The 23,558-nt window shown below is 38.1% G+C and overlaps 1 protein-coding gene across 12 annotated transcripts in view; it reads right to left on the bottom strand.

Annotated features, from left to right (window-relative positions):
- The window catches only part of GRIK2 (glutamate ionotropic receptor kainate type subunit 2), a 584,958-nt gene that overhangs the window by 43,273 nt on the left and 518,127 nt on the right, over window positions 1-23,558 (bottom strand). For all 12 annotated transcript variants that reach the window (XR_010599561.1, XM_042857646.2, XM_042857649.2 and 9 more), the window contains one exon: window positions 3,753-3,978. Coding sequence is in view for 11 of the 12 variants with exons in the window: in XM_042857646.2 (XP_042713580.1) it covers window positions 3,753-3,978 (226 nt within the window). In the remaining variant the exon portion in view is untranslated. The remainder of the gene's footprint in view (window positions 1-3,752; window positions 3,979-23,558) is intronic.

Genomic DNA, 23,558 nt, shown 5'->3' with positions numbered 1-23,558 from the left:
TGAAATGGCCATATCTGGTATAGATAGTGATTTTCCATTCATCTTCTTTCTTGCTCCTCACCAGATTATAATCTCTGTGGAGGTCCAATTTTGTGAAGACCTTGGCAGAGCAGAGTAAAGGGTGCTGGTTAAAAGCTCAGTAATCTTTCCTTGCCACTAAGAAAATCAAAGCCCCCGCTGGGGATATGGAGGGGCAAATGAACCTTTTCTTCTGGTTTTCATAGAATTAGATCATAAAATCATAGTATTGGAAGGGACCTCAAGAGGCAGGACTAAGTATTATCTAGACCATTCCTGATAGGTGTTTATCTAACCTGTTCTTAAAAATCGCCAATTCCATAACCTCCTTAGGCAATGTATTCCAGCGCTTAACCACCCTGACAGTTAGGAAGTTTTTTCCTAATGTCCAACCTAAACTACCCTTGCTGCAATTTAAGCCCATTGCTTCTTGTCATAGCCTCAGACATTAACAAGAACAATTTTTCACCCTCCTCCCTGTAACAACCTTTTATGTACTTGAAAAGTGTTATGTCCCCCCTCAATCTTCTCTTCTCTAGACTAAACAAAGCCAATTTTTTTTTCAATTTTCCCTTGTAGGCCATGTTTTCTAAACCTGTAATCATTTTTTTCTCTTCTCTGGACTTTCTCCAATTTGTACACATCTTTCCTGAAATGTGGTATCCAGAACTGGACACAATATTCCAGTTAAGGCTGTATCACTGCAGAGTAGAGCAGAAGAATTACTTCTTGTGTCTTGCTTACAACATTCCTGCTAATACATTTCAGAATAATGTTTGCTTTTTTTGTGACAGTGTTAGCCTGTTGACTCAGATTTAGCTTGTGATCCACTCTGACCCCTTTCTGCAGGACTCCTTCCTAGGCAGTCATTTCCCATTTTGGATTCTCTCTGTGTGTCTCTGAATTCTTTGGCTGACCGAATGAGCCATAAAAGTTTGCTGGTCCTGGGTTGACTCTCTGGAAACAAGATTTTAAGTAAAATGGGAGTCAAAACTTACCATGCCTGACTGCAAGTGCATGAGCAAGTTATGGGCGACAAGCCAGGAGATGCCAAGGACAAGTGAGGAATGCAGTGCACAAGTTAGCCCAAAGATTTATCGGTGGCCTCAAAGTGTAGTTTCCTGTAAAGGAGCCGTCTGGTGGGTGACTGGTACCAATGAAAGAAGTGACCTGCCTATGGACTCCACTAACTCATGGGAGCAGGGTGGAAATCCTTTCGCTTGGTGGAGTTATGGTGTGCTCTGTCAAACTCCAGATCCATGAAATTGCCTGATACACTTGAGTACACCCAAATCTCTAGGTTGGTGTAGGGCATGGCAGAGTGCCAGAGTTGGAGAGGTGTTGGATGCTGATTGGCCATCCCCAGGGTACTGATGAACAAATATTGGTGCAAACTTGTGGGGAGAAGGAAGGGTTCCAGTCTAGCCTAGACCCCCCTTTTGGGGTTGGGGCTTGGGATTTCTTGACCAGGGCACAGATCAGACCTTGGCAGGGCAACTTGATGCAAAATGTCCTGTTTCCCCACAATATAGGCACAGGCTGCAGATTAGAGATGCCCATTAGAGACGCAGGGCTGGACCAGATCAACTTCCATTAGTTTGGGTGACAGAGAAGTGACTGATAATGGGTGTGGTGTCAGCAGAGCCAGCAAGGTCCAGGAGAACAATTCTTTTTCTTGGTGGGATTTGGTCAGGAAGTCATCCATCTTGCTGCATGAGTCAACTACAGCATTCAGGCTGAATTACACCCAGGCCAGTTCATCTTTAATATCATTGTTGAGGCTGAGCCAGAAATGATAATACTGGGTGGCCTGTTCTACTAGGTGTCTCGTACCACAAATTGGAACTCTGCTGCATATTTAGTAACTGGCTGGTGTTCCTACTGCAACATGAGAAAAACATCTGGACTCCAATGAAATGTCCAGTTGCCTAAATGCCTGCTCATTATGAGAGTTCTCCAATTGTATATTTGCAACTGAAGATTGAAGATCATTGAAAATCACCACCATAGCTCAGACAAAGTCCTCAGATTGTCCCAGAAGTTGGCTTGATTTTTCCAGAAGTGAAGATGCCCAAGCCAGGCCCTTCCTGCTAAGCAGGCTGATATTTAGTCCCAATTGGAGGTGGTCAGTAGGATGCAACTGAGGACGTAGCAGAAATAGGAGCTGACCTTGATTTAGGAAGCCATGAAACTTGTTGTGATCGCCACTGAACTTTATAGTGGGAGTGGGGATAAGAGCTGAAGTCAGTGAGGCTTGAGCTTGCAGGACCGCCTTCTATGCCTGTAGGGCAGCAATCTGGGCATGCAGATCCATAGGGCTCCCACTATCTCCAGCAGAGAGATATTGACCTTTAGAAGATCATTGCTCACTGTATACTGTACTTCCCTTATTGTTTGGTTTGGGGTTTGGTTCTGCTCAGACAGTCAGAGACTGGGACATGGATGGCTGTGCCTAGTGAATGAGGAAGGAGTTGGGTCTAGTGGTTAGAGCAGGAATCAGTAGCAAGGAACAGGAGCCCAGAGTCAGAACCAGGTTGGAATATACAGAACTATGATTTTCACACAGGGTACCACTGCAATCATATTCACTTATTGCAATCACTAAACTATAATGCTATTAATATGTCTGAGCAGTTATATTAAAATTATAAAAAAAAAACCTCCATAGGTGAAGCTGCCTGGTAATATTAGCTAGTTTTTCTTTGCAAGACCTTCCAATAACTTTCTCTTCTTAACCTTCCTTATGCTAGTGTTTCTTGACTTAAAGTATTGTAGACAATTTCCCCCAGAAGGTGATTTACAGTATGCTTTAAATACAGGTAAAATAAATGATATTTGTAGGTCATGTTAGAGAAAAAAAACATAGGACATGCTCATTCCAATGTCAAAATGATGAAATTCTTGATATAAAAATAAACTAAAAGTAGGACAAAATACTGTTCTTTCAAGCAGATCATTCCATGCTTCTAACATACCCTTTGCCTCTGTATAGCACTAATTCCTTAGTCCATTTAAAAAGATGTCTTCTCTAAAATCTAAGGGCTAGATCTTCAGCTCATGTACATCAACATAGCTCAATGGGATTTAAGCACATGCTTAGGTACTTACTAAATTGTGATCTAAGCCCCCAGTCCTGAAATCAGGTCCTTATATCAACTCAATGGGACTCTACTCAGGAACTGATTGCAGGGTTAGGAATTCCAATCACAGCTCCATAATTCAGATACAGAAAGTTTTAGTTTGTTGTTTTTTGTCCAGAGGTTATGTATAACATACTATTATGACTGTGTCCCCAATAATCTTAGGGGACTCGATACTTATACTTTTCTATATAGCAGAACTATGAATGCCCACCACATCTGCCTGTGCAGTCACTGCACTACAACTACATAATTTATGCTATACCATAAATACAAAAAATACTTCAAGAGATCAAGTTCTTGTCAAGATAAGTATTTCCTTTAGTTGAATTTGCATACCCCTTCTAGAGCACAGGCATTATACATGCAAACTTCCTATCATTTTTTTAGGGTAACCAAGACATCCTTTTCTAAATTAAACTAGATCCATAAATTGTGTTAATATAATACGGTATGTTTACTTAGTTGGGGGCAGGGGGAGAAAAACTGCTTGTAGTTTACAGAGAGCAACAATATTGTATGCTGGAGCTTTTTTGTGCTATCACTGCAGCTAAGATTAATGAGCACAGAACAAATGGTTGACATATAACCTACCCATGGGAGTTCCAACGCCATAACCTTTTGAGTCTATCAGGCCTCCAATCTGTGTTAGGTTACAGTTCCGCTGTGTGACAAACTCAATGGTTGTGGATTCCATTAGAAAGGCATAATCAGAGGTGAGTACACGCTGGATGCCTTCTTCATTACTTTTGACAAGCACCGACTGCCTCCTGCTACTCATAAAGGCCCACATCTTGTCATAAGTGGAGATTTTTGATTTCTGAAACATAAAATATTAAAATACAATATTAACATGAATACGTTTATGACAAAGTAGAAAAAGCTAGTTAACATAGTATTTCTATAAATAATTGTATCCATTTAATACTTTATATCTATATAGGGTACAGATTTCCAAAAGAACTCTGCTCCCATTTAGACACCAACATAATTAGCCAAACCTTCAAAAACATTGATCACATTGGGTGCTTGGTTCTTTGAAAAAATCAAGGGTGAAGTTCTGGCACCACTGAAGTTAATGGAAGAAACTTCCACTGACTTCAAGAGAGCCAAGATTTCACTCCTGACTGTAAGTATCACAAACAATACTTTTGGTCGCTTGACATTTTTGAAAGTCTGACCCTTATTTTGATGCCTAAACAGTTGCGGAGCTCTTTTGAAAAACTGACAGCATCTGACATCTTGAAGGATCTCAAAACACTTCATAAATGACAGTATAATAATAAAAGACCACAGAAATTCAATCACTTCTGGGATGGAGGGTGGCAGCTTTCTGGTCCACATTACACTGTAACAACAATCTGAGGAGGGGAACTTCTAGCCAAATATATCATTACAAACTTTATCGATAATACTGTTGTTATGTGTCAAAGAACTAAGCCTAACATGCCCCTTATTTGTTGCTTCATTCACTGAGTATTCACAGGAAATGGTATAGTTAAGTGGAGATAGGACTGTGAGAAACCAGACCAGAGTTTTATATCCAGTTCTGCTATGTGACCTTATACAAGTCACTTTGCCTTTTGACACCACATTGCCACTTCTGTAAAATAAGGCTGATAATATGTATTATACTTTGTTAAAGCACTTGAGATTTAGGGATGAAAACCACTAAATATGTATTAGGAGTCCTACTTTATTGCATTGTGTAACCCTCACCTTCATCCAAGAATGTCCCAGACCAAGATTATCATTAGGAGATGTGCTGTAATGCCAACACCTAGCCAATAAGACAAGAGTAGAAATCTGATATAGCAGACTATATCTGTTGACTGTGTGTCAACTCCCTACCACATAGACTAGTATAACCAGATTCTTCAGGGAGTCTCTTATCTGTTAATGTCAACCCTAAGCATAACTCTAATTTCAGCTCTGGGAGAGATACTGGGCAAAGATTGACACTGCAGATCTTTCTGAAGTTCAGCTGACTGGCAGCTGTAACTTCTGCCCCAAATGAGAATTAGTGATGTACTTGGGATAGAAAGGGGAACATTTATTCTGAATAAGGATGAGTTTGTATCCCTGCTGAGATAGAATCCAAGGCTTATTTCAATCTGCTTGGGGACTTCAGAACATCTATCATTCAAGTATGTGAACTAACTCCAGTAGTCAACGCTAATAAAATTGACGAATTTGACATCCATCTGCAAGAGCTCACTGATACTGTGCCAAAACATGATATGGTGTTGATTGCAGAAGGTTTCAGTGTGAAAGTGAAGAAAAAGGTTGTGGATAAGAATATGATGTGGAGACATGGAATAGAAGAAACAAACAGTCTCTTATTCATTGATTTTGGTCTGAGAATCAAATGATTCTTACAAACACTTTATATCAATATTACAGTGTAGGAGAATGCACTTGAGCCCTGTACATCAGTTCGATGGGAATCAAAATTATTATATCATACAGAAAAGAGGAAAAACCAATGTTTTCCAATTACTGCAAAACTCTCCAAAGTGCCCATATCACCATTTAATTCTTTCAAGCTTTACCCTAAGTTCAGAAAACAATATTTTTAGCCACTGTGGAATAAACTGAACAACACTGAAAATTGGTACAGAGAACAACTTTGGCAAACCATTAGATACATTGGGGTTGTGTGAGCTGAGGAGGAAGCCAAATAAAGAGTAGGAGAGAATAAAGTGAAAGACAATCACTAGGATGAAAACGTGTCAAAAATGGAAACTGTTGTGTTCTATTGAAGTATTACAGCATGTAGAAATATACAAGAGACTCAACAATGGAGAGAATACACAGATAACTTCTACACTAAGATGGAAAAGATGACTGATTTAATCAGCTGGGAAGAAGTCCCAGCCACATCTGAAAAGAAACTAACACCTCTAAGGACTAAGGTAGTGAATAAAATGAAAGCAGAACAAAACTTCTGGCTAAGATTGTGTAACATCATGCTGGGAATACCCAGGGTTGTGAGCCACTGTTACCTCTCTGCCTCAACAAGAGTGAGTTTTGCTGGCAATTAGACAGCGTGTCAACTCCCTACCACACCAGTCTGTCTTCCTTACCAGAAAACTCCAACTGCCGGCCCAAACCTTGCCTAGCAGGTAACAATCAGAGCACTCCAGCCCCCAAGCTCCTCAGAGATATTTCTCGGCACAGCCCCTACCACTGTGCATTCAAAGAAGATACTAAGTTTGCTGCTCTGTTAAAGAATCAGTACATCATAATTTATTAATTTAACTGGGGTGACTATGCCTTTCCCTTCAAACACAGCACTGAATTGGTTTAAAATAAAAGTATGTACTTTTAAAAAGAGAAGGATTAAGTGATACGAAGTAACAGTGATAAAGGTAGACATGGTTACAAGAATATAAAAGTTAAAACACACATTTAAAAGTCTAAAACTTAATCTAGCAAGATACAATCTTTGTTCAAGATGGATTCTTTTACCCACAGTTTTTCTTTTAGCTTTTTACTGGCCAGGACCCAATTCAGACATAAAATTGCTTGGTTTCTTTGTCTCCTAAAGTGACAGATCAAGGAAGTCTCTCTCTCTCTCTCTCTCTGTGTACCTTATATCCCCAAAGGGATTGACTTTGTCTTACAAGTCTGGAAGGTCTCCTGGGGATTCAGTCTCCTGTGTCTTTCTGGGCTGCGGGAGCCATGTTCATTCTCTGTCTCTCTAGTTCAGGATCAGGATAATCCTCATTGATTCAGCTGAATGGCTTTATTTACTGCTAATATGTAAATTGGGGTGAACCTACATTCCTTTGTCTAGGACAAAGCTGTTTATCGAGTTTACCTATGCTAGGCTTTCTGGTCTTAAACATGTCCTAGGAACATCAATCACAGGGACTTCATAACTTCATATACAGTGTTAACACATGCATTTTACAATGCTTTCAGATGATATCTCACAAGGTATATTTTGTACAAATATTGTAGCAGTGTGTAGGATGTGAATACAGGGGTGCCTAGGGTCACAGATGGCATGCTTGCTGGAATCATTAAAACAAACTTATTCATGCATCAACCTTTTATGCGTGATTTGTGAGGTTACATGGAAGATGTAGCAATATCTCGGTAATTAGTGAAAAACACTCTTCACCTATCAAAATATGTAGCTCTGAATATAGTGTGAATTACAGAATTCATTTCTCATGCAGACAAAAACAAAAAAATAATAAAAAAAAACCCTGTACTGTTTCTATTCATCCTAGAAAAGATAAAGATCAGAGTTGAAGTGATGCCAAGAAAAATAGACTGCCTACAAATGAACACTAGATCATATATTTACTGTGTTTTAATATTGTAAGGCAGAGACTTGGGATGTGTTTTAGACACAACAGGGAACCTTTTGACACAGACAAAATATCTTTTGATTCAAACAAATCACAAATGATTTTTTCCCTGTATTTAGTGAACTACTGTAAAGTCTCTATATCCAAAAGCCATAACAATCAAAATCATCACAGGCTGGTTTGACATGGAACTAAGGAGAATGACACTACTTATTGCTTCTGGTGCTGATGATTGTGACATTCATACTGATGGAAGCAGATTCTGAAATTTATATTATGCTTCCATTTTTACTTATTTGTGAGCAAATAGGATGAATTGACTTATGGGTTCCATTGGTGAAGTGCATTATGTTGTTTTTGGTTAGCACATCATTTCTGACCTAAATGAAAATCACTATCTCCACTGGAAGTGATGTCTAGATGGGATAACCTGTGGTGACAAGATTTATTATGCTTGTGCTCCCATAGTAATGCAGGAGATATTCAGTGACTAATAAAACCAGCTGCCTACACTTTGTGAAATTTGTATTACACTGGAATACAAAAGAGAAGATGGCAATGGAAACATTGCAGCCCATCCCAACAAGCAGGAAAATTGGAAATGAAGATGTTAAGAAAAATCAAGAAGTTCAGCTTCCTGGTGCATGGAGATGGCAGCAATCACAATGACATCCAGAGGCAGCTGCCAATGGTGTATTCAGTACTCGTAAATTAAAGATTATTTGAAGACAACAGTGTCAGAGATCATGAACATAAGAATGGTGATGCCTTCGAGTTAGCCTATTGCTATGCACGTCTGCAAAGGCTGGAATGGGAAGCAGTGTCTTTACTAATACAATGTTCCTGCTATATACTGAAGTGTTGGAGTGAAAAGACAAATATTGCAGCACAGCAAGAGTATGGAATGAAACAGGTGAGAAGGAGGAACTATGAGGATGCTGTATAATGGCAAGGGAGAATGCCAAAATAAATAAAGATCAAAGGAAAGGCACAGGATATGGTAGGTACACAACATCAAACAATGTGTTAGTGAGGGCAAGAGTAGAAGAGTATACAGCAAAAGTGTGCGGTGCAAGAACTGATGCATTGTTCCTCTTTTGTAATTATAACAATATGTACAAAGAGTGCTTTAGTTATATCAAATTGTAGTTTTTAACATCTAAAACTTTTAAATGTAATGGGCAACTTCCTAGCCTCAGCTACACTTATGAAACCTTCCCTAATTCTTGAAAGTTGGGTGGGCAGATCAGGGATATTACGTACATCCTCATTTTCTCGCTTAAAAAAAAAATCACAAGGATCTAATTCTTTTAAACCGAGGCCTTTTACATTGTGAAGGGGTCTTAATGTAAATGAGAATTAGGCCCCAAGAGTTTATACTTAAATGCAAAAAGAGAAGCCTATAGGCTCAAGAGATTGCATCACTGGGGAAATGATATGGTAATTATTCTTCTGTGTTCTCCATTTGTCACTGATTTCAAAAGAGTGTTGTCCTTTGTTTTGAAGAGCACAGCATTCTGAATGTTCAAAAGTCTCTTTTCATCAGGCCCTAGATTCATAGATTACACAATCAGAAATGACCAATACAATAATCTAATCTGACCTCTTGCCTAACACAGGCTAGAGAACCTCACCCAGTAATTCCTGCATCAAGCCCATAACTTCTGTTTGAGCTCAGAAGAGAAGAATGATAAACTCAGGAATGGCCACCTCTGTCAGGGCCGTTCACTTCACATGTAATTCACAGTTAAGCATAGTGAGAACTGTTTCCAATAACCTTTCAATTTACCATGTTGTGCAAGATGCAGGAAGCTTTCTTTTAACAAAAACAAAATATTTTCTGCTGCTACCCCTTTGAAAAATAGCCTGTAGAATAGTGTAGTTCATATGTAGAGCTGATGGACAACTCTTTATTAGTATGGGGAAAGTGTTTTTTTTTCTTAAGTCATTTTCACACTTCAGTTCTCTGAATCAATTCCTTAGCTCCTAAAGAAATCTGAACATGCTAAGGTATGGAAATGTACAGTTAGTACATCCAAAGAATCTTAACTCTGACCCTTAGTGACACCATGCATAATGGCCACAAATGCACGGATATCACTGGCTATCATGTTAACCAATACTGTCTCATTGTTTCTTGGTACTCCCCAATTAGTAGGTCTGTATCCATCTGTTTTCACTTGTCTTATATTTAGATTATAACTTCTTTGTGGCTTGGGCTCTCTTCTTATTTTGTGTTTGTACAGCACCTAGCATAAAGGGGCCCTGGTCCTTAGGATTGCTAGGAGCTATAGTAATACAAATAAGAAATAATAGCTATACGATTACGACTAAGGCATCTTTGTGATTGTAGCCTCAGATTAAATTAAACTAATATTTGAAGACAGAAGAAGAAAAACATGTAATGTCTCTCCCTCTCAAGGTATCACTACAGGGCAGAGTTCCAGGTGCTTAATTTCTTAAGGAAAACATTTTTAATACCTAAAGTAATTAATAGAATTACTTGTAAAATCTCAGATAATTCTATACTCCAAAAGTAAGTGCTGTAATTCTGGAGAGGATATGCTGTATTTTTCAGGCATAACATATTGTTTGAAATTCCCGCTTTCAGTGCAAAACTCAAGCTGGTAACCATTCTAAACACTGAACTCACACATGTGTAGGATGCAGCTTTGAACCACTACAATAGAATACTGCAGTACTTTTTGTAAAGTATATGGGGTAATCTCTGATATTTGATACACTAAGTAGCATACACTCTTCTACTAACAGAAGATAATGCGCTAGAACTAAATTAGCTTAATTACAGTTTATCACTAAAGCAGATCAAGTACGTCCATTTAAATGACGTTCTTGCTGTTAGTAGGTTTTCTGAGAAGATTATCAAGAGTTAAAGAAAACTTTTTAAATAACACTGCATTTTAGCCCTGCACTTGATTTTCATGTTACCTAAAACAGACTCTAGATTTTCTTCAGGCCTCAAAGAAAAAGTATAAAGGATGAAAGACACCCTTACACGTTATCGGACTGGTCTCCTCGATTCCATGACCTCCATTTTTTTTTAAAATCAGAACTGCTGATGCCTGTAAACCCTTAAGTGAACCAGCCGATTTAGTTTTTGTTGTATCAGCACAAAACCGATAAAACCAGTGCATACGACGCTCTCTCCTTTGTAACGGCAGTTTTCATGGTCCATAGAGCACAAATGAAGAAAGGTAGGAAAGGTGTTTCTGCCAAGAATGGAGTTTCAGGGAATGAAAAATGAAGTGCTGAGAAAAATAAATTTTACTGTGCCACCAACTGTGCTGGCTTTTTGTTTCAGGAAACCAAAGACAGTGCAAATTTAATATTTAAGAAAGTAGTTAGAGGTAAAGCTAATGAATTAATAGTTAATGCTGAAGTACTGCAATGTTTTCCTTGACAACATTTCACTAGCCAATTTTTACCTGGAAATAAGTAAAAATTTTGTAGCATGAAAATCACTAATGAATTTCAGAAATTTTTCTTCTCTTGGATATCAGATTATTGCATTATTACCTTGCAAATCAGATTATCATTATCTGGATTATTACCAGATTCACAATTATTCTTTCTACAGAAGAGCATAAAAGAAGACAAGTTAAGGGTGATGCTTTCTACACTGCCGTAGGTTTTATTAATAGACGCAACACATTAGACAAATACAATTTCATCTAATTTTAAAGAATATTTTATACTCAAATTGCTTTAGAAAGACAAATGAATTCTTCACCTCTGTTCATTCTGCCTGCTGTCAAATACAAATTAGAATTTAGGACTCTGCATGAGAATACTTGGCCTCCATTATATCCAAACACAGTCTCACCTTCTACAAGCAGTGAGACAACAGTGTCGTCACTATTTGTGTCACTCTTGAAAGATGAAGCTGAGAATTTAGTCCACAAATCCTGACAAAGAAAAGTTTACTTACAGCTGACAGACTGAGACTTTATTACAACAACCTATGTTTAACTATAGCAACACTCACACCGCTGCGATATTGGTGTAGCAACTGTTCATGCAACATTTCGTGATAAAGTTTATTACACATTATGCTGGAAAGATTTAGCTCGTGCTGAGATTTGAAACAGACTGATCAGGAGTGCTAGGATTCAAATTTACAGCCTCTCATAGCTGCCCTGCTCAAGACCTCAGCAATTTAAAACAAAACAAAACCAGTAACCTTTATTTTCCAACCTGCTGCCCAATGTCTTTAGGAATAAATATTGTGCTTTTATCTCCACAGTGCTTGGAACTGAAGTTCCATTAGCAGGTTATCCTCTCTGTACCTGGGTAGAATACGCATCAGCACTAATTGATGTCCACACTTAATCCCCTCAAAACAAATCTAATACCACCAAAACAGGATTTTCTATATAGTTTCTTCCCATCAGCTTCATCCCATCAGCCATGTTGCTAAAGCCATCCAAAAAAACATTGTACAGCTAAAAATCTATAATAATCTTCAGCATTTCCTCACAAATTAGCTTGTGCAAAAACATTTGACAAGTACCCAGTCTGAGAGAAGCCCACATCAGGGGTCTTTTTGTAGTGATGGGGTTTGGACTCAGCATTGCTTTTATTGCAGTAAATAAATTACCAACAATGCTGGAACATATGTGCTGGGTGAGAACAGCTGAGGCTCTATCTGTAATTGTCTGACCTTGGCCACTAGAATGTTGCAGTTATTTCAGGCAAACCGGACTGATGGCATATGTAGTTCATATCAAAGGTGTAGAGGAGTCTACTATAGTGATCTGAAAAGCAGTTTGTTGTTAGCAAGCCTGTCAGTCCTTGGAATATTCTGGCAGTTTTAGCTTGAAGCTTCTTCAGTCTCCTAAAACAACATACTTGACGTGATAGACAATGCAACATTTTAAGAGCTGCTTTCCTCCAAACAACTGAGAGGTTAAAAAGGAATTTTAAAGGTCTAGGATGACAGACTGCAATAAAGGACACTGCAGCTTTTAAAATCACCTGATTCTGAAGGAATACACCAACCAGCTTAGTGGCCTGTATGCTTTACCCCACCACACAGCTGCGTGTATTCCCCTTGCATTCTTGTAGTCACTCTGCCTCCCATCACACAATGTTTCTGGGAGCTATTGCCAGGACGTAGCCTCCGCCCCTGACATGACAAAGGCAGAGGCCATAATCAGAGCTGTCCAAAATTTGGGGATTTTGATTCTCATCGGATTTTGGTATTTATGAATAAACTTTTGTTCCAGTTTGCTAGGATGCTCTGCTGACCTATACATAATAATGGATTTGGTTGCATATTAATGATGCAAAAGCAGTGCTAATATGAGCTCATATCAAGCTTGGTCACAGAAACTACGTGCAGGTTAAAAATATAAGCGACAGAAGTAAGTTGTGAGATGTGGGGTGGGCAGGGTCTGTCAAAATGTATGCACCATGCATTGTGTTTCCTGATTCTAAAATGGCACGTCTTCCACAGCTACAGGTTGCCCTGCAGATTTTGGGACATAAGGTGAAAAAAATTACAGTCTATGGTTTTCTTCTCAGTTGCAGCTTTTTTCTCTGAGCACCTACATGTAGACTAATGCCTGAAAATAGACTGTTAAAATTAATTATTAACATAAAAAAAGCTAGGTTAAAATAATATTAAAATTGAACCACATAGAGCAAAACAAGGAGATTTAGAGTGTGGCAACTTGTTGATACATCAGCATCCTCTGTGGCAAGAACATATGCTACATTAGAGTTTATTGTAAGACTCCAGTACAAAGCACAAGTGAGTTAAGAGAGCATCCAAGCCATTAGAGTGTATATGGCTAGGAGAACTAATAGTAAATCAATTTCCACAAGGCACTGGAGCAGCATAATCAAATATAATTATGTGTCAAACTGACTCAAAACAAAATGCTTTGATTCAGTTCAACAACCCAACATGTTTAGATTCATGTCCAATCACCCAAAACCAAAAATATTTCATTTTGATTTTACCAACAGAACACTCAAAAGTTTTGGCAAAACTCAAAATTTTCCCAATGAAAATTTTAATTTTGCAGAAACTACATTTTCCATATATTTTTTGCACTGCTGTTGATGAGGGTCTGAATAGGTATTAAATACACTATTTTACATCAATACATTTCTCATAATATGTGATAAAAGCAATTAAATCTCAGGCTCCAAAGTACCTGGAGTCACAGGGGAATTTTATTCCTAAATTAAATGTTGCACAAGTGGTTTGGAATATGATTTCTTCTCCTCCTCCCCTGCTCTCCGCCATACTCCTCTGAAGCATTCTACAAGTGTCAGAATTAGGATATCAGACTTGTGGAACCAATGGTATGATCCAGTATGGTAAATCATGTGTTTCATGAATATGTCACATACTGATAAATGCTATGCCAGTTCTCAAAACACTGATTGTATTGATGATTATATAGTATTTTCAGACATGCCAAGGACAATAGACATTTCTTGCAGGGAACTGCTATAATGCTGTTTCTGTTGTTAAGCTGTCAGTAAACGTATGTCAACCAGATGTCAAAAAGTCATTTTGCTATTGATCTGGCATCACACCGATGGCAAACGAAATTACTGACTGACAGTCTGAGGGGCTGGCAAGTTATTTAAATTGATACATTTGTTAGCCTAACTGCCAAAACAATTCAAGCTCTTCTGGGCATTACTGATTCATTCTTCTGAACAGATTTCAAATGATAATGATTTAATGTTTTTTTCCCCCACCAAAGTGATTCTGTTCCTCATTTTATTTTTTTAATTTTTCCATATGTGAAAATTAGATGTATAATTCCTCATGGCACATATGTCCTTATTCAGTAATTGCTTGTTGAATAACTGCTTTTAAATGATTTTATTGCAGAATAACTAAAGGTGTGGCAAACAATTGTAATAAAAGTAAATGCCATCATTACTCACTATAAAACATTGCAAACTGTATTGCTCAAAGTAATCTTTTAGGACTACAAGTTATTACAAAAACCATTTGAAGGAACAGGAAAACTAACAGTTTCTTCTACAAATTGCACTTTGCTACTGTTTCCTTAGTTTCCATATATTATGACACCATTAAATAACATAGCTCTGTTAATAACTCTGTAATTCCATCTTGAGCTCTGAGTGATGTTAAACTCACAAAAGCATTATTCTGGTTTATATTGTCACATGTGCACAGCAAGCAAACCAGCCTTACCACTTGCAAACAGGAGTAAAGAATTAGCTTTTGAAAGCTGAATATTATGAAAGGTGTTGGAGGGCAGTACTGAAAAACAAAGTTCTCTGTGTAGCCAGAGAAGAGGAATTGTACAGACACTAACAATGCAAACACCTTTCCCTGTCATGGGTGACAGTGAAGCCATTTTCTGGATGAATCACTTTCTGAATACTCCATATTGAGTATCTGTCCTCTGCTGAGAATGCTAAAAATGGTGCCAGTTCACATTTTTTTCCTGCTGTAAACAGAAGTCAAAAACTACCTGTACTGAGACACCACTAACTCATTTCACAACTGCCATTGAACAGTTGCTAGATGTTAACTATTGTATGTCACCAATTATGTGGATCATTTTTTAAATCACTATTTCTAAGGTCCCTGGCTCTATAAACTCATTTCCAATTTCTTAAGCCACCCAGTTGCCATAAAAAAAATAATATATAATTTTAAAACTAGCAAATGTCTTGGCATTCAAGAGAAATAATCATTCAAGCTTCACCGTGGGCTTTATATGTCACTGCCACTTTTGGATAAATAATACTTGATGGTATATCTAGTTTCCTTATCAAGATGGTTAAAAATATGAAAAATAACTAGTGAACCCAAAATATCCATTATTTCTAAAATATTACTTCAAAATACCTCTCAAAGTTAATATTAACTGTGCAAGGTCACAGAGGCCATGGGGAAATTTAAGTCTTATACCTTCTGCCTCCTTACAGGAAATTTACCAAAATAACTGCTTCACTTTCCCATTTGTTCAGTACTTTTCAGATATTCAGTTGTCAAACTATCACCACTCTTTCAGATTTCAAAATATCAAATGTAACTCACCTAACATTCAGTAAAATTTTAATTTGTAAGACTCATAGCAAACATTTTCAAATCTGGTGCCCTCAAGTTAGTCACCTAAATCCATACTTAAGTACCCAAATGTGGCCTGATTTTCTGAGCACTGAAGTCAATGGGATGTGCAGAAGCCACTGAAAAGTTGGTTATTATTTAGGTGTATATTTATGGATTTACATGCCAAACTTTAGGTACCCAAGTTTGAACATTTGGTGTAGTATTTTTGTTTCGTTTAAGATCGAGGAGAACAAAGATTGAAACTACAAGATCTCATTTTATAAATAGCCTAACAAAGAAGCAACTAAATAAATATCTACTAAATGTTATAAAAGAACTGTTCTGGACTTAGACCTTATATACAAAGGATAGACCTCTCTCCCAAATTCTTAGTGGGAAAGGCTCATGCAGAGAAGCTAAATGATTTAGCTTCTCTGCAATGTCTTTGCCCTCAATTTATTATCTACTATTCAGGATGACCCCTTAAATGACACCTGGTTGGCTAAAAAAATCTCTCAAATTTGCAATTTCATTGTACATTTTTATTTAGAGTAATAATGTTCAACCCCCTCCCCACAAACAAACCGATAAAAACAAATGATTTTTCCTTCCCTCCCCAAGAAACAAATTTTTGGATTATATTTTTTATTAAAACGCCAAAATAATAAAATTTCAACCAGCTCTTGTTTAGGGATACGTATGCCTGCCTCCCTGATTCTGGTAAAGTATGTTTTAAATCCTTAGACTCAGAAAAGAGGCTACTTAATTTCCTCACTTTTGGCTTTAGGATCCTCATTGATTTGAAATTCTCCTTTCTGAACTTTACTGTGATTAAGAGCTAGTTTTGGTTAGGAGCCATCCTTCTTAGGATATTCAGCTTAATTATATTGTGGCCACTATTACATGTTGGCCCAACTATTTCTACTTCTTGACCCAAGTGCTGTGAGTTACGCAGTGCTAAACTGAGACTGCAGTTCCCAGACTGAATAGCTCAGCTGAGCGCTGGAGAGATCAGCATGAGCAAGTACGAAGAAACGCTCCTTCTCTTGTGTGCTCTGGAAACAAGCCGATCCAAGAAGCACCTGCTAAAGCTGTGAAGAAATTGCGTCTCTAAAGCTTTGTGACATTTGTACCTATAAAATGGGGATAATGATACTGGCACTCTTTTGTGAAGTGCTCAAACATCTAATGATGAAAAAGATCTATATAAAAGCTTGGCATTATTATTATTATTATTATTATTTGACCATTTTATTTGTGGGAACCTGAAGCAGCCACTATTATTGTTTCATTTCATAGTTAGTTACTTCCTTGATCTGCCTCAGCATTGTGCATTCCATATCCTTTTCCTGATCAGGATGCTAGTAATTTACCCCTACTAATTTGTATTCTACATATTCAGTTCTACTGTACGTCTATTTGATTAGATTCTATGGAATCTTCTAGGCTTTGTGTTATTTTCAACCCAAATCTGTCCTCCCTTTATAGTTTATAGACAGGTATTATCTTGTCAGTCCAACATGAATTTTAAACCTCAAAATAGTTTAGTCTGAAAAAGCAGTCAAAATACCAAATAAACAGTAACAATATTAAATGTCATATTGACAAGAACCACAACATCTCTTCTTTGCATTATATTATTGTTCTTCATTGGCTTGACCATTAAAGTAACCTGAAAAGATAAAGAATAACGTTCTAATAACTTTACCAATTTGTTTTGCATGGCTATACAAGGGAGGGAGAGGAGTTATTTAAGTTAAGCACCAAAGTGGACTCAAGAAAAATGGATATAAACTGGCCATCAACAAATTTAGGCTCAAAATTAGGTGAAGGTTTCTAACCAACAGAGGAGTGAAGGTCTGGAACAGCCTTCCAAGGGGAACAGTTGGGGGGGACAAAGTCTGTAACTGGCTTGAAGACTGAGTTTGATAAGTTTATGGAGGCGATGGTATGGTGGGACAGCCTATGATAGCATGTGGCCCATCGGCGACTACAACAAGCAAAAATCCCCAGTGGCTGGAGATGGGACACTAGATGGGGTGGCTCTTAGTTATTACAGAGAATTCCTTCCCAGGTATCTGCCTGATGGGTCTTGTCCACATGCTCTGGTTCTAACTGATCAACATATTTGGAGTCGGGAGGGAATTTTCCCCTGGATCAGATTGGCAGAGACGTTGGGTGGTTTTCACCTTCCTCTGCAGCATGGGGTCACTTTCAGGTTTAACCTAGTGTAAACTGTGCATTATCTGGAACTTGAAGTCTTTAAACCATGATTTGAGGACTCAGTAACACAGCCAGAGGTTAGGGGTCTTTTCAGGAGTGAGTGGGTAAAGTTCTATGACCTGCAATGTGCAGGAAGTCAGACTAGATGATCATGATGGTCCTTTCTGACTTTATAAAGTCTATGAGTCTGAGTCTATTGGCAACCAATTTAGAGGCCTATTCAGCATGCTTGTTTGCTTATGCCTCATGCCAACTTCCTAGCTCCTATTCCAATGTGAGGTTTCAGTATACATAATGCCATAAATCCCAGCTATCACACCATTCTGCTGGAGCATGAAGCCAGTCCCATATAGAGTCAAGTAGATCCCTTTAAAATTTAGGGCAAATTCTATTCTTACCTGTAGGGTGAGTAGGACCCCCTGAGGCAATAACCAGTTTGCTGCTGCTGTACAATGTGGGGGGGAGGCTGCATTGGACAAAGTCATAGAAGTGTGTACCCAGTGTGGCATAGAGCCCAGCTTTATAGCAATTCCCCGCATGGCAATACACACTTGGGCTTTATTCACACTGGGAAAGTGAGCTGTGTTAGAAAATGTATTAAATAACAATCACAACCAGCTAGTCCATTGTAAAGCAGGACTGTCTGCATTTACACTAGGTGTGCAACACTGACTTAATTATAATGTGTTAATGTTTTCTGACAACACATTTCCCCAGTGTAGACAAAGCCCCAAAGGTGGGCCAGGATAATAGGATCTACCACTGTATTATTTCTCAGATCTTCCTCCCCTTCCCTTGCAAAGGAAATATTCTAGGAGTAGCAGCTCCATTGCTAGCCTCAGCTTTGGAAAGAGGATTTCTTCACACTTCCTCATGCTGATCTCTCCAGTACCCAGCTGAGTCATTCATTCTGGGAACTGCATTTGTCCTACAGTGCAGGTTATTTCAAAGAGTCTTTATATTACTATTATTAATAATGTATCCTTTGGACTACAATAAGATTCTGTGACTGCAGGACAAGATAAACAGGTATCATTGCATTTGGAATGTATTTTCAGATGCATAAACATCAACACTGATAGCCAGGACTACACCATATCAATGGATCACCTTGAATGATCTTTGAAATGGTTTGGTATGCTCCTCCCACCCAATTTTATATCTCTCCCCCATTCTCTGCTGTCTGTGGATAAGCTAGATTGCTAAAATCCTGAGAGGACAAGACAATCTCTAATGTAGGGTATACTTACAAAATGCAGTCATTCCAAACTCCTCCTTTATTCTACAGAAAAATTACTTATACCAGCCTAAGGTAACTAAGTTTCTCTCTTTGAAAACAAGTTTTCATAATTCTGTTTGATCTTTCTCTAGAATTTTCCATCTCTCTTCCTATTGATTAGTGAAAAAAATGAGGTTTACTTTATCTCACGTCTTCAGTCCTGAATGCTTGTCTTAAAAAGCTCTGCTGAGAATTCATTAAAACGTGCCCACTGTGCCTCGGCAATCTGAATCTGATTTTGTGACCTTTATGTCTTGCTTTAAAATTTTCAATCTGTTTTAAAATCACTAGCTTAGGTATTTTTGCTTTTCCTGCACCAAAACACTCCATATTGACCTCAGCTGCTTTGACCCTCACCCACGTATTGTATGATTAATGCCTAAAATAGAGCTATAATGAGCTGGTCAAAGCAAATGCTTAATGTTTGTCTCCTTTGTTATTTTTTTTCTTTTGAGTCTTTTGATATATATGAATTTGCGTCAGATGGAAAGCCAACAAGAGGCTTATGGCAATCTTATTTTCTCCCCTTTAAACAGGTTTTATCTAAACAATTCCAAATACTATAGCTGTAGTGCAGAACCATTTCCCCCTTTCTCTCTCCTTGGAATGCAGAGCAATCCACTTACTCAAAGCATCAAGAGATAGAGAAGGAACTAATATGAGCTCATGCATAAATTTACTCTTCTTTGATATCAACTTGCTGACCCTTCTGTGAAGACAATGATTAAGCTATTTCTTCCTGTCTACACAGTTGTGCCAGACTGATTCAGAGTATATGCTAGTCTGCTTTATTATTTTTTCCTTCATTAATATTAATATTTATTGCTGAGGAGAGTCACAAGAAAGCTAGCCAGTCACATTAATGAATGCATGTAAGATAAGGCAAACTGCATATACCCTAAACGCCAGCTACAACGCTTTTTATTACTAAGCTAGATTTAACTGATAGCGCTCCATCTCATTGAAATCATCACTAGAAATTGCTTTACTCTCCCTCCACCCCCAATAATGACTGCTGTATCCCACTATTAATATGAATTAATTCCTATGGTTCATTGAAACCACACTCAAATAGACACTTAGGCCATCTGTCAAAATAGAGGCCACCTGCAAGGCTGGTCAGAAACTTAGTTATGTGGGTAGAAGGGTTTTGGTGGGTACTGCTTGATGAACATATATCTATCTGTGTGCAGAAGTACCCAGAGAACTAACACAGTTTTGCACGATACTAGCTTGAGAATTAAAATTAGGTAGACAAAACAGATTTGACAGGAGTAATCCTCCCTGCTCTGCAGCTTTCCCTAACCCTTAGTTTATGGAAGGTCTGAGGAGTTGGGAGATAAAGCTGCTTGTCTCTGGAAGAGCATGCTAAGCCTTGCGGTAGGAAGGGCTTGGAGGCCCACAGCAAATCTAGGACTCAATACAGGGCTAATTCACCTACCCCAGTGGATCTTCTCAACTGCACATTCTAAGCAGCTTGGGAATGAGGCTCCACTCATGTATACATCAGGTTACAGGAAGGGAGGGAGTGAAATGTCCCACTAATAGGCTGCCCCTCCAATTCATCTTGTGTATCCATTACTTCTTCTGCAAACCTGATACAGGTCTGTCGCATCTTACGTGCATTTAACATGCACAATTTCAGCTTTACGTGGTCGGCAAAGAGAAAAATAACAATTTTAATACTTGTAGTGCGGGCAATTCCACCCACCATTAGACTCAATGTAATTTTGACTATTCGCGATTTTCGCTTTCCGCGCTGACTGCGGAATATAACCCCAGCGTAAGATGCGACCGACCTGTACAGTATTCAAGAATGGATCCCATTTCTTGTGCACCTACTAAGGTCTGAATAACTAGGTTCCCTGTTCTGTGGCTCTCAGAGTGGGGGCCTTCTCTATTGAAGAAATCAAGAAGTCGGCAGAAAGCAGGGAGGGTGAGAATGGTTGTCTCCCCAAATCCTTGTGAGGACTATTTCAGAAATGAAAGAAATTACTAGACTCACACAGCAAGTCAGGGGCAGGAGCTGGGAACAGAACCCAGGTCTCCTGAGCAGGGCTGGCTGGAAAACAAGAATTCTGTTTTGCAAAGAATTTAGAATTTTGTTTTTGTTTCAATGTGTAAAGAAAACAAGACCTTTCAAAAATGTTATTGAGGGGGAAGGAGAGACAGCAGATGAGCATGCACAAGGCACCCTAGAACAGCAAATGACCCAGTGGTCAGGACACTCGCATGGTAAATAGGAGCCTAAATTCAAGTGCCCGCTCTACTTGACTCACAGCAATGACTTGAACCGGGGTCTCCTACATCCTCGGCAAGGGCTCTAACCATTGGCTACAGATTCACTGACTCTTTAGCACAGAAGTTAGGACACCTACAAGGTAGAGCAGATACTGGAACCAGCATCTCCCCCATTCCAGAGAAATGCCCTAACACCACCCTGCTATGAAGTATTCTTGGCAGGTGTCTCTCTCTCTCTCTCTGATAGGAATCTCAAACTTGAATCTGAGAAACATTCCTGACAAAAGTTTAATCAAGACTAATGTTTCTGGGGAAAGTTTTGGTTTCAACAAACCATTGTTTTCCAGTGGGGAAAAAAAAATAATTGAAAAATTCCTGACCAACTCTACTCTCGAGTCCCAATCTAGTACTCCATCCACTGCTTCAAACATGTCTGGCTTTCCTGTCATTTCATTCTTAACAGAGAATTTCCTGAAATTTGATTTTTTTAAAATAACAGCTACAGCCTTCTTGTAAGGATTTTTAATTGTTAAGCTCCTGTTAGAATCTTTAATTCTTAGTCCTGCATGAGTGTAGGGTACTGGACTAGATGACCTTTCAAAGTCCCTTCCAGTCCTATGATTCTATGATATTCTCTCACAAACTTAACTTTACCTTATCAATGTTTTATAAATAAAGTATAAAGGTTCATAGGATGCTACAATACCCATTTGGCCATGAAGGGAAAAGATGATGAGGTCGCAGAGCTGTAGTGCAGTTTTCAATTAAGCCCCACTTAGTAAAAAGAATTCCTGTATGCTCATTTGCACGTTTGTAAACTCATGACCATGTGCCTGTTAAACTCAGCATGAGACATGAACATCAGTAAGGTGCCCATGTTTACATTCCATGGTTGTCACACCTGGGACTAGTCAGGAAGAGAGAAAGGGAAAATATTTTAGAAACAGACTGGATTTGGCAAGAGGATAGAGAGAGTGAAACTGACAGAGACAGAGAAACAAACCACAGTCCTTAGGAAACTATGAACCTCAGTATATCGATTAACATCAGCTGAGGATTTGGCCTTATAACAAAAACAGAACAATTAACAACTTACAATTACAACTTTGTTTCTTAAAGACACCACAAATTATTGGAATTAACCTATCTCTTAGACTGGCATGTTAAAAGCATTATTAGCATTTATTAATAATTATTATTAAAGAAAGATTTCTCAGTCCCCTAGTTGTTCCCACAGCTCTAGTAAATTGTAGTCCATGAGAAAGAAAGACAGTAGCCATTGATGCTGTTGAAAACTATGTTTCTAATATAGTTACAGACCACCACACTGCTTCAAGTGCCAGCTGTTAATTGAAGGGAGTGTCTAGAAATCCAACATTGTCTTTTATATACACATATATATGATAGTCTGTAACTGCCTGGAAATGATCTGACAGTGTTATCTTGATTAGCTAAGAGATTGAGTTAGTGGGACAGAATCTGGGCTTGCCAGTTTGCTAGCACCAAGCTCTGTGGAGCTATAGATGAAGGAGGAAAGAAGGCAGTTTGGTGGCTATTTGTTCTATCACATCAAGAAGATTCACTTTAAATAGTTTCCAAGGTAACCTGCTCTGAGCCTAGAATCTATAAATAGGGGCACAAATAGGTTTCTAACTCCTAAACAGAAGAGCATCAATGACATTATTCTAGTGAAATAAATAAATGAAAATGTGAAGACACGTGAATGAAATAATACAAACAAATAAAGGAGATGACAGTATGGAATTTGAGCATTACATTTAGACACAAATAACAGCCACACATCTGTGATACCTAGAAAAATGGGATTCACTTTACATAGCTGTACAAATGATAAAAGTGCATGGGTTAATTCCTAGATTCTTATAACTGAATATCATTTAACAGTGTAAGTAATAGATATTTTCATAATGAATAAATAATATAATTTGATTTTTCCAAATAAAGGATTAGAAAGTGATTGGATAATATTATAGACTCACATATAAATAATTCCAAAATATTTTGCATAGGAAGCTGCTGTGAAGCTGTGGCAACCGGAATATTTGTATTTCAATTATTTGTACTGGAATATAACAGATGGTTTGTTTTGTTTCAACTCTGATGTTGCTTTTTATTTATAGTATATTATAATAATTGCTTAGGAGACAAGATATTTCTATTAATCATGTATCATAAATGAAGGATTTATAAATAGTATCTTAAGGTGGTACACTATCGGGTCATTTAAAAGAATTAAAATGTAC

This window comes from Chrysemys picta, chromosome 3 (genome assembly GCF_011386835.1).
Source record: "Chrysemys picta bellii isolate R12L10 chromosome 3, ASM1138683v2, whole genome shotgun sequence".
In the NCBI taxonomy this organism is placed as follows: domain Eukaryota; kingdom Metazoa; phylum Chordata; order Testudines; family Emydidae; genus Chrysemys; species Chrysemys picta.
This window is presented reverse-complemented; position numbering and strand designations above follow the sequence as displayed.